The 12,235-nt window shown below is 48.1% G+C and overlaps 2 protein-coding genes across 3 annotated transcripts in view; one reads left to right on the forward strand and one right to left on the reverse strand.

Moving 5' to 3' along the window:
- The window catches only part of LOC102264191 (chromosome unknown open reading frame, human C16orf62), a 143,125-nt gene extending 135,765 nt beyond the window's left edge, over positions 1–7,360 (forward strand). Inside the window, exons 29-31 of the mRNA XM_005861499.2 lie at positions 1,227–1,345; positions 5,867–6,013; positions 6,864–7,360. Of these exons, the coding sequence (XP_005861561.1) occupies positions 1,227–1,345; positions 5,867–6,013; positions 6,864–6,962 (365 nt within the window). The 3' untranslated portion in view covers positions 6,963–7,360. The remainder of the gene's footprint in view (positions 1–1,226; positions 1,346–5,866; positions 6,014–6,863) is intronic.
- Positions 7,361–7,823: 463 nt separating this feature from the next.
- KNOP1 (lysine-rich nucleolar protein 1) overlaps positions 7,824–12,235 on the reverse strand; it is a 24,056-nt gene continuing 19,644 nt past the window's right edge. For both annotated transcript variants that reach the window (XM_014535829.1, XM_005861480.2), the window contains exons 4-5: positions 10,612–10,689; positions 7,824–9,798 (exon numbers count right to left, since the gene is read on the reverse strand). In XM_014535829.1, coding sequence (XP_014391315.1) covers positions 9,490–9,798; positions 10,612–10,689 — 387 coding nt within the window. In that variant the 3' untranslated portion in view covers positions 7,824–9,489. The remainder of the gene's footprint in view (positions 9,799–10,611; positions 10,690–12,235) is intronic.

Raw genomic sequence — 12,235 nt, forward strand, 5'->3', positions numbered from 1 at the left:
CATCACGGCCCTCTCCTTTCAGGCTGTGCTTGTGCACCGCTGGGAGGGGGGCAGGTGAGGGTGGGCCCAAGAGCAGCAGGAGGGCTGATTCTAGGTGGGAGGGCTCCATGGACTGTTTCTCAACTTCCCTGTGGCCTGGACAATTAAGAGCACAGCAAGTTATATTCCTGCAGATGCGCTGAATTGAACTCATTTTATTAAATACCTTAAACCACAAAGAGTATTAGTGCCATTACCAGCATGGCCTCTGGTTTATCAGATGTCACCACACCTGGGACAATGCTTGACCACATCCAGGCCGAGAGGAATCAGGGAGTGAGCGCACATGGGCACTGCCGGGAGGGAAAGAGCAGGCTCTGCGGGCAGGGCTGTGGCATCATTATGGGCCCTAAATGTCACAGCAGCCCTGCCCCTCCCCTCCCCCACCCCGGACAGAGGAAAGAAATAAAACTACTGAAGCCTCACACAGGGACTTTAAATGCATTCCGGTCCGAAATACACCAGACACTGCTCGACTGTTACAGAGAGAGCAGCGGGTTGTATGTGCCAACTCGGAGACTGCTCCAAGGGTAACACGTGGAAGCCAGCCTGCCTCGCCTCCCTCCCCAAGGGTCAGCTCTGGGTCCGTTCAGCCCACAGGAAGGAGGGGGAAGGCCCAGCTGACTAGACACAGAGGGGGGACTTTTGGGCAAGAGATTTTCAAAGGATTCAAGTTCGCAGGAGACATACAGAGCTTTAGAGTCAGCCTGCGGGAGCTTGGTGGGGGGCATTTCTCTGAGGGCTAATGAGGTTGAGCACAGTCCCACTGTGGGGGACTAGGCAGGCAGCTGGCTGAGTGGAAACAGCTGAGGCCCCAGAGCGGGACTTCCTGGCTTTGGATACCAGCTGGGACCACCTCTGAGCCTGTTTCCCATCGGTCCAGAGGAGATGTCACATCCAGGGGAGATGTCAGTATCTTCTGGCTGTGAGGACTCGCGGTCCATGCTGAAAGCGTCCCGCCCAGTGCCTGGCACCAGGAGGCACGTGGTGCTGGCCCTGCCTGGTGGTCGCCAGGGTTCTGATGGCACCCCACACCCTGGCCTCTGGCTCCAGCATCCAGAAGGCTCCAAGCCTGGTGGGAAGTTTGGCCGTTCCATCTGCCCTGCTGCGGTTCCCGCTCCTGCTGACCCGCCCGCTGGCACCCACCAGCGCAGCCGCAATGTCTCCACTCTGCTTTGTCTCCTTAGTGGACTCCAACGACAGCCTCTACGGGGGAGATTCCAAGTTTCTGGCTGAGAACAACAAGCTGTGTGAGACGGTGATGGCCCAGATCCTGGAGCACCTGAGGGCCCTGGCCAAGGACGAGGTGGGTGCCCTGCTAGCCCAACCCTGCTGCTCGCTCGCTTGCTCTAAAGGCACGATTTTCCGGGTGGTTGGATGTGGGTTCATTCTGGAAACGTTCATGGGAGTGATGTGTTCACATGTGACCATGGAGCCTCGCTCAGCTCTTGGGCCTGCTGCCTCCCGGGGGCCCTTACTGCCCAGGGACATCACAGTGTAGTGCCCCTAGGTCCATCTATGTGTCACAAGTGGTCAGAGTTCATTCTTTTTGATGGCCAACTAATACTCCACTGTATACATGCACCACCTCTTCGTTATCCACGGGTCTACTGATGGGCACTGGGGTTACTTCCTTATTTGGCTGTTGTAAATAAGGCTGCAATGAACATAGGGGTGAATATATATTTTCAAATTAGTGTTTTGTATTTCCTTTGATAAATACCCAGCAGTGCAATTGCTGCATCATACGTAGTTCTATTTTTAATTTTCTGAGAAAACTCCATACTGTTTTCCATGGTACCCGCACCCACAATCCCACCAACAGTGCACAAGGGTTCCCTGTTCTCCACATCCTCACCAACACTTGAATGTTGACTTATTGATGATAGATATCCACTGTGACAGGTGTGAGGTAATACCTCATTGTGGTTTTAATTTGTGTTTTTCTGATGAGTTGAGCTTCTTTGTCTATTGGCCTTCTCAGTGTCATCTAGAGAAATGTCTATTCAGGTCCTCTGCCCATTTTTTAATGGATTTTTAGTGTTAAGTTATATGAGTTGTTTATAAATTTTGGATATTAATTCTGTATTGGATGTATCATTGGAGAATATTTTCTCCCATTCAGTGGGTTGTCTTTTTGTTTTGTTGATGGTTTCCTTTGCTGTGCAAAAACTTTTTAAATTTGATGTAGTCCCATTTGTTTATTTTTTCTCGTTTCCCTTGCCTAAGAAGGCATATCTATTAAAAAAAATAACTAAGATAAATGTCAAAGAGTTTACTGCCTATGGTTCCTTCTAATAAGTTTATGGTTCTAGGTCTTACAGATAGGGTGTCCCCCAAAAGAAGATGTACACACACTTTGAATAATTATAAAGGCAGTGCTTATTAAAACACATTTCAGCCCTAACTGGTTTGGCTCAGTGGATAGAGCATCAGCCTGCGGACTCAAGGGTCCCAGGTTCGATTCTGGTCCAGGGCATGTACCTTGGTTGCGGGCACATCCCCAGTGGGGAGTGTGCAGAAGGCAGCTGATCAATGTTTCTCTCTCATCGATGTTTCTAACTCTCTATCCCTCTCCCTTCCTCTCTGTAAAAAATCAATAAAATATATTTTTAAAAAAATAAAATAAAACACATTTCATTTTCAAAATTGAGCTGTCAATTGAATAAAGACCCCGAATAGCCTCAACAATCTTGAGAAAGAAGAATAAAGTTGGAGGGATCACAATACCAGATTTCAAACTATATTACAAAGCCACTGTAATGAAAACAGCCTGGTACTGGCACAAGAATAGGTATATAGATCAATGGAACAGAACAGAGACCCCAGAAATCGACCCAAGCCATTACACTCAATTAATATTTGACAGAGGAGGCAAGAGCATACAATGGAGTTAAGACAGTCTCTTCAATAAATGGCATTGGGAAATTTGGACAGATACATGCAAACAAAATGAAACTAGACCACCAACTTACACCATACACAAGAATAAACTCAAAATGGATAAAGGACTTAAATGTAAGTCAGGAAACCATAAAAATCCTAGAAGAAAATGTAGGCAGCAAAATATCAGACATCTCATGGAGCAGAATTTTCACTGGTGACAACACCTCGGGCAAGAGAAACAAAGGAGAAAATAAACACATGGGACCACATCAAACTAAAAAGCTTCTGCTCAGGAAGGAAACCACCAACAAGGTGAAAAGGGAGCCCACTGTAGGGAGAACATACTTGGCAATTATACATCTGATAAGGGTTAATTTCCAAAATACATTAAAACATCTACAACTCAGCCCAGGAAGACAGACAATACAATTAAAAACTGGGCAAAGGACCTGAATAGACACTTTGGCTATCAATAAATCAACAAGCAATAAGTACTGGTGAGAATGAAGAGAAAAGGGAATCCTCGTACACTGCTGGTGGGACTGCAGACTGGTGCAGCCATTAGGAAAACAGTGTGGAGTTTCCTCAAAAAATTAAAAATGGGTCTGCCATTTAACTCAGTGATCCCACTTCCAGGAATATATCCTTAGAAACCTGAAACACTCATCAGAAAGAATATATGCACCCCTGTGTTCATAGCAGCATTATTTACAATAGCTAAGATCTGGAAACAGCCCAAGTGTCCATCAGTAGATGAGTGGATAAGAAAGCTGTGGTACAGTTACACCCAGGAAACTATGCAGCAGTAAAAAAGAAGGATCTCTTACCCTTTGAGACAGCGTGGAGGGACCTGGAGAGTATCATGGTAAGTGAAATAAGCAAATCAGAGAAAGACAAATATCACATGATCTCACTCATATGTGGAATCTAATGAACAAAATAAACTGACAAACAAAATAGATCCAGAGACATGGAAACATGAAACAGACTAATAATTCTCAGAGGGAAGGGGATGGGGAGACAGGAAGAGATTAAACAAAGAACTTATATGCATACTAGAGGCCTGGTGCACGAAATTTGTGCTCTCGGGGGGCGGGGGACGGATCCCTCAGCCCAACCTGCGCCCTCTTGCAGTCCTGGAGCCTTTAGGGGATCTTGAGTGGGCCTAAGCCGGCAGGTGGACATCCTTAGTGCTGCCGCAGAGCGGAAGAGGCTGCCGTCACTGCCACTGCGCTCACCAGCTGTGAGCCCGGCGTCTGGCTGAGCGGAGCTCCCCCTGTGGGAGAGTACTGACCACCAGGGGGCAGCTCCTGCCTTGAGCGTCTTCCCCCTGGTGGCCAATGCGTGTCATAGAGACCGGTTCTTCCACCATCGGGCTGAAACTGGCTCTCCGATATCCCCAAGGGGTCCTGGATTGCAAGAGGGCACAGGCCAGGCTGAGGGACCCTACTGGTGCACAATTGGGGCCAGGGAGGGACCGCAGGAGGGCTCCAGGGCATGTCCAACCTGTCTCGCTTAGTCCCGATTGGCCGGACCCCAGCAGCAAGTTAACCTGGTCGTAGCGTCTGCCCCCTGGTGGTCAGTGCACATTATAGCAACTGGTCGACTGTCTGCCCCCCTGGTGGTCAGTGCACGTCATAGCAAGTGGTTGAGCGGCCTTAGCATATCATTAGCATATTATGCTTTGATTGGTTGAATGGCCAACCGGATACTTAGCATATTAGGCTTTTATTATATAGGATATGCATAGCCCATGGACACAGATAATAGTGTGATGTAGGCCTGGGGAGTGGGGCAGGAGTGGAGACGAGGGGGTCAAGGAGCTTATTCTTATACATGATATAAGAAAGTGGTTTTTTCATATATCTGTCCATTTATTGAAGAGACAGTCTTTACCTCATTGCATGTTCTTACCTCCTTTTTCATATATTAATTGGCCATAAAGGTGTGGGTTTATTTCTGGGCTCTATTTTGTTCTATTGATCTGTATATCTATTTTATGCCAGTGCTATGCTGTTTTGGTTCCTATGGCCTTGTAGTGTAGTTTGATATCAGGTAATGTGATTCCTCCAATTTTGTTCTTCTTTCTCAAGATTGTTGTGGCTATTTGGGGTCTTTTGGGATCCCATATCAATTTTAGGATTATTTGTGCTAGTTTTGTGAAAAATGCCATTGGTATTTTGATAGGAACTGCTTTGAATGTATAGATTGCTTTGGGTAGTATGACATTTTAATGGTACTTCTTCCTATCCATGAGCACAGTTATGCTTCCATTTATTTGTGTCTTCAATTTCTTCATTGTCTTAACAATGTTTTCCAAGTACATGTCTTTCACCTCTGTGGTAAAATTTATTTATTTTTTATTTTTATTTTTTTAAATATATTTTATTGATTTTTTACAGAGAGGAAGGGAGAGGGATAGAGAGTTAGAAACATCGATGAGAGAGACACATCAATCAGCTGCTTTCTGCACACCTCCTACTGGGGATATGCCCGCAACCCAGGTACATGCCCTTGACCGGTATCGAACCTGGGACCCTTCAGTCCGCAGGCCGATGCTCTATCCACTGAGCCAATCCGGTTAGGGTGTAAAATTTATTTTTCGATGCAAATGTTGTGTCCTGCTTCTTTACTGAATTCATTGTCAGCTCTAACCGTGTCTCAGTGGGGTCTTTAGGGCTCGCTTTCTATAGCTGTGTCATCTGCGAATGATCGTTTCACTTCTTTTCCAAAGCAGCAGAGCTTTACGTACCTCATCTCACTCGCCCCTTCCCCTGGCTGTGACATTGTGCCTCCAGCAGAGAAGCTGGACTCGGGAGGGAAGTCAGCTTGCCCTCCAGGAGGCCCGTGGCAGAGCTGGCATTTGACCCAGGCCAGCATCACCACTGTCTGGCCCCAGCCCTGGCCAGTGCCAGACAGTAACCTCCCTTTTCTGTTTCAGGCCCTGAAGCGCCAAAGCCTGTTGGGTCTTTCCTTCTTTAACAGCATCTTGGCCCATGGGGATCTGCGCAACAACAGGCTCAACCAGCTCTCTGTCAACCTGTGGCACCTGGCCCAGAGGCATGGCTATGCGGACACCAGGACCATGGTGAGACTCAAGGGGGCCCCCACACCCCTGGGGTCCGGGGGGGTGTGGTGAGCTACCTGAGCCTCCTGGCCAGAGCATAGCTGGTGCAGCACAGCATCGGGGCCAGGAATCCAAGAGCCCTGCTTCCCCTCCTAGAGGTGCTAGGCCCCAGATCTCTGCAGGGTCCTTTCCTTGCTCTACAAAATATAACAACATTGAAAGTTTATTCCCTCTGAATAAAAACTACACATATTAAAAGATCAGTCATTCATGTTCAAATCCAAATGGATTTGAGGGCAGTTGGTAACCCAAGAGGTTTTATGTAAAGACTAGAGGCCTGGTGCACGAAATTCGTGCATGGGGGGTCAGGATGGGAGGTAGTCCCTCAGCCCGCCTGCACCCTCTCGCAATCCGGGACCACTGGCTCCTAACTGCTCGCCTGCCTGCTTGATTGCCCCTAACCACTTGCCTGCCTACCCGATCACTTCTAACCACTCACCTGCCTGCCTGGTTGTCCCTAACCACCTCTGCCTGTCTGTCTGATCACCCCTAGCCACTCGCCTGCCTGCCTGATCATCCCTAACTGCCTCTGCCTGCCTGCCTGATTGCCCCTAACCACTCCCTGGGGGGTGGGGCCAGCCTGGGCAAGGGGCCGTGGTGTTCTGGTCTCTGGTCGTTCCACCGTTTTGGTCGCTGGGCTTTTATTATATAGGATATTGCTGGTTTCTTTTCCTCCCTTGTCCTCCAAAGACTTGATCTGTCCTCTGCTAAGAAAAAATTAGAAGGTCCCAGCATGGCTGGTTTGTTGCAGCCTTGGCTCCGAGGATAGGGAACTATGAACAGAAAGATGAGTCCTTCCTTTTCCTCCCAGGTGAAAACTCTGGAGTACATCAAGAAGCAAGGGGAACAACCAGACATGACTCATCTGACTGAGCTGGCCCTTAGGCTTCCTTTGCAAACAAGGACCTGATTTTGCCCCAGGGGCTCTGGTGCCAAATCCAGAAAACACCTGCTTTTTACTTTCTTTTTACATAGACAGTTGGCTTAAGCTTTGGCCTCTACCCAGGTTATTGTGAAGAAGTGGCATTGTAAGAGCATTAAATCCCATCTTGTTCACTGAGTGGCAGGATACAAGTAACATCTTTCTTTTCGGGGGGGGAGTGTCTTTTTTTTTTTTTAATTGGAAAAAGAACCTTAAAAGAGGCACTGTTTGCTCTCCCTAATTTGAGTTTGTAATTAAACGTTGCCTACAGAACCCTGGAGGATTTATAAAAGGCAGGCTCAAAAAAGATTTTTCTATCAAAAAGCAGCTCTTGATTGGATTTTGAACATGTTCTATAATAATGGAATAAACCTCCTGAAGGGATATTTATGTTCATGGCTGTTCATTTCATTACTTCTGATTCTCTTCATCCAGAAGGAGAATGTTTCTGAACATATTGCCTAGTTTGCTGTGCAGCCATAATTCTAAATAGCATGTGATTGAATCAATAAGAGTATTAATATTGATTGGCTGTTGAAGAGAATGCATCAAAGTTGTAGATTAAAAGCACCCAAATTATTGTGCTGGACATAGATTACATTCGTCTCCACCCTGTGAAATGCATGATTACAATTCACACAGCCAATCTCAGTAAAAGTGGCTAAGATAATTTTAAAAATAAATTTATATAAACTAATGTTTTAACAGTTCACTATAAGAACATACTGTAGATTTTTTGGCTAATAGTTGCATCTCCACCCACAAGGACTTCTGATGAGAAATGGCGTCCACTAAACAGCAGGTACCAAAGAATGCCCTTCATGGAACAAAATACACAGAAATTCAGAGCATGTTGCATCGCCCAAACACCCCCAAGTGGCCTTTATTTCGCAAAATTATTTCCAATACCACTTTTACTACAATACTATTTAAATGAAAAAATTCACAAAATCACAAATTATGTGCCTAAAAAAGTTACTTCTACGTTGAGGCTGTACACTTCAAACAGAATTAATTACGAAACCTGAGTAGGTGGATCATACATACACCAGAGCTACTGTCATGTGGCCTGGCCCAGCAAAGCTGATTTCTACACCCAAGAATATATTTTCCATTGATTTTTTTTTTTTTAGAGCATGGAATGGACAGAGAGGGAGGGGAGGGGAGTGGGGGAGAGACATAGATTGGTTGCCTTCTGCATGCTCCCCAACCGGGCCAGGGATGGAACCTAAAATCCAAGTACCTGGCCTTGACCTGAAATCAAACCCGTGACCTTTTGATGCACAGGCCGATGCTCTAACCACTTAGCAGCACTGGCCAGGGCAGAGTTGTAGGGCTCCTGACCTGGCCAATGCTTGCTCGCCAGAGCCCTAGCAGGCCTGCCTTACCTCTGCCCCTGCTCCTCCCACCAGCATCCATCCTCACTGCTCTTGGCTGGCTGGCCTGAGGAGAACCTTCCTCTGTGTCAGGGGCCACAGGGTTTCCATCTTCCTCTGGAATGTTCTAGTTTCTTGATGAGCTGCCTGGAATTGCTATGGCCATCCCTCCACCGATCTGAGGAGCCACTGATGGAGCAGGGAGGAAAGAACGGTTCTCTGGTGAGATGCTGGGTCAACCCCTCTATCAGGACTTCCTGCCATCAGAGACGGACTCTCCTGGCCGTGTAGGCCTGCCTGAATGGTGTGTGCAGGAGGCATGCAGCCAAATGATGTGAAAAGGTCCCGATCAGGACCTGTATTTTAGAAAGCAAAATTCTAGCTGAATGGGGAGAAGGTGGTCACATCACTTGGGTCTCTGTACCTAGGGCTCTGAGACTGGCTGTGGAGTTCAGGCTGGGACATGATCCCCACAGCGCGTGGGGCAGCCACACCTGCTTGGTGGCAATTCAGATACTTACTTGCCTGCAGCTACTCTGAGACAGGAAAGGAAAGTGAGCTTGTTATTCTACTTATCACTAACTCCACTTCCTGTCTGAGATTTAGACATGTAATAGACTTCTGTTCCTTCGATCAGGTCTTTTTATCCCCAGTGAGTATTCTGGGAGAAATTCCCAGAGGGGGACATCCAGAGCAGTGAATGTAGGGCTTGAGGTACAAAAGTACACTTGGCACTTAGTGGCTGGGTGACCCTGGACAATGTTATTACTTCATCCCTGAACCTCAGTTTCCTCATCTATAAGATGGGGATAAAAACAGCACCTATTGCATAGTTAAAATTAAATACATCAATGCAAGTAAGACATATTAGTATGTGTCTGGCACATCTAAGTCTTCAACAAACAGCTGTTATTTATACACAGTGGTGTCTTCAATCAGGGACGGAGGGCTTAGCACAGAAAATAGTGGATTTTGGCCACTCGCATGTTTTCTCAGCTCCTGAACCATGTGCTGCCCCCACCCAGGCCGTCCAGCACATCCAGAGTCTTCCTTAACCTTCGCAGGAGCTGGTCAGAGGCTCTCATCTGCGTAACTGAGTAACAAAAGCAATTTTGACTCAGGAGACAAGACAGTAGAGTTTAATCTTCAAACTTGATGGACTTGGAAGCGTTCCTGTCAATATAGAAGACTTTGTTTGGGGCAGCGAAGCCAAGGCCCGTGCGCCCGCCTTGCTTCCAGCTCAGGGCCCGCGTGTAGTCCTGCTGCAGGCTCTGCTGCAGGCTGCTGGCCGCCGTCCTGTCCAGCGCCATGTTAGGCCTCCTGGTCGTGTCAGGGGTGCGGCCAAAGGAAGGGGACAGATTTTTAAAGCCGCCCATAAGTTTGAGAAATTTCAGCTTCTGTTCCTTGTTTTCAAAACCAGCAGTATCCCACTGGCCAAACTGAGTGCCCTGTGTTAAGAGAAAAAAGGTGCTACTTTCCTCATTTCCAAAGCCCTTTCCCTTCCTGAACCATCTCCCCAGGGAGGACCCAGCTGATTGAGTGCTTGTTCTGTACCAGACACTTGCTCCATCTGCACTCAGGAATACTGCTGCTCCTCCCACTTCACTGATACGTTTGCAGCTTAACTAGGACACAAGCCTAATCAGTGACCCCACTAGAATCCCATCTCACGTCTGGCCAGCACCAGAGAGCACCTTTCACGCGCCAAGCTGCCTGCCCACTTTACTCCTCCCCTAACTCATGGCAAATAGCCTGGCACACCTCACCTCACCACCTGGCCACCCATCCATCCACCAGCCCAAGGTTATTGTCAGAGGAGGAGGAGGAGGAGTAGGGCAAGTGGCAATGTGAAATGCATTTCTATTCGCAGAAGCACCCGATTTGTAGCAGAAAGGGAGTGGAGGCTCGGAGAAGTAAAGGGTCACACAGCCAAGTCAGAGGCTAAGCCAGACCCTGAACTTAGGGCTCACGATTCCTGTCCAGAGCACCCCACCACCCATGCACAAATCACCCACTTTCACCCTTCAGAGCAGTGACCTAAGAAAAGAAGCCCTTCCTTTCTGAGTCTGTGGAGAGGCAAGAACTCAGCTCCCCAAGAAAAGGACTCTGAAGCCATGTGTCCCAGAGTCAGGAAGGAAATGAACCCAGGACAGTTCTGAGGCAGGGGGTGGGGGTCTCCTCACTCAGTTCCTCACGCTGCCAGGAGGGGAGGGCTCAGGACACTGACGGACTACCTCAAAGAGCGCTGGCATCACACTTACTGTCCACGTCTGGGTTCCAGAGGCTTCCGTTTTGCCTGACTCACGATCAATTTCTTCCTGCAAGGCTTTTCGCCTCACCTGAGCAAGGGGGAGGAAAGACAAAAAGAAATGAGACACAGAAGTTATCCTTTGAGCTTAAAACCCAGAACAAAGGTGGGGCAGAGGAACTGGAGGGTGACAGGAGAGCACAGCTTTACTCAGCTGTAACTTGGGGAAGGCATTTGTCTGAAGGAGCTCTGAGCATCTTAAGGATTGTGATCCCTGAGCCTGAAAGCAGGCAGGCCTCACTTCTCCTTGCTGAGCCTTTCCTTAAAAATGAATTTTCAAGAGGCAGATCCAAGAAGGTGGCATAGGAGGACACTGAGCTGCCCTCTCAAGGTCACATGGGATGTACAGTACACTAGAGCAATTCCTCCTGAGAAACAACTGAGGGCCAACTGCGCAGCTTCTGCACCGAAATCAAGAGAGACCGCAGAGAATGCTGGGAACCGAGCGCACTCTTGGGAGCTGGGGAGCTCTCCAGGACCGGAGGAACGGTGAGAGTCACTGTTTACATTTCCCCTTCACGTGATAGTGGGTGGGAGCTCTATCCAGGGTCTTGGGTTTACCTGCAGGGCAACTGTAGTGCAAACCCAGCCACCCCACCTGGACTAGTGCCACCACCTGGAGATTAATCCAGCAGGCACATCAGGGTGCTGCATGCTCCCACTGGGTGTGTGCCGAGCTTGCCGCCTGGAGAGAGTACAGAGCTAGTAGGGCTGTCATGTGCATACCCAAGCAACCCTGCTGAGACCCAGCTTGTGCAACAGACAACAAAAGCAACAGGAAGCACCTTATGGACACCTGGATACCAAGCAGGCCACCCAGGTAACCAGGGCAGAGGCAGGCAAACACCAGGATGCCTCCCTCACCAGAAATCCACACCTGGCCAGGCAGCACACCAGGCCCTGAGCACACCCAACCAGATGACCAGCAGCCTGCCAAACAGCCCAGCACACAGTCTACCCAGAGGCCACTTTAAAAAAATATATATGGTTTTACTGATTTTTAGAGAGAGAGGGAGAGAGAGAAACATCAATGTGAGAAACATCAATCAGCTGTCTCCTACATGCCCCCTACTGGGGATCAAGCCAGCAACCCGGGCATGTGCCCTGACCAGTAATCAAACTCGTGACACTTTGGTGCATGGGACCATGTCCAACCAACTGAACCACACTGGCCAGGGCCAGAGGCCACTTTTTCAAGATTGGGAGAAATAGCTATTTCATCTAATTCATAGGAATAAACACAGAAAGTCAGGTAAAATGGGGAGATATAGTAGGTCCTCGGGTTACGTCAGAGATCTGTTCCTACGGCGCAACGTAGCGCGGTCCCACCTACATAAGCACCTATGTCACTTACATGGAGCACATACACAGCAGTAATTAAAAGTAAAACAGTAAAAACATTTTAAAAGAAAGATAACAATTCCTGACATTTACTTGTGGTAAACAAATAATAAAAAACAAGCACATACGTACATACGTCGTCAAAATGACGGAACCTTTTTTTTTTAGTAAATAAACTAGAGGCCCGGTTCACAAAAATTTGTGCACTGGGGGGGGGGGGGGGCCCAGCCCCCCGC

Source organism: Myotis brandtii, unplaced genomic scaffold (assembly GCF_000412655.1).
Source record: "Myotis brandtii unplaced genomic scaffold, ASM41265v1 scaffold152, whole genome shotgun sequence".
NCBI classification, from domain to species: domain Eukaryota; kingdom Metazoa; phylum Chordata; class Mammalia; order Chiroptera; family Vespertilionidae; genus Myotis; species Myotis brandtii.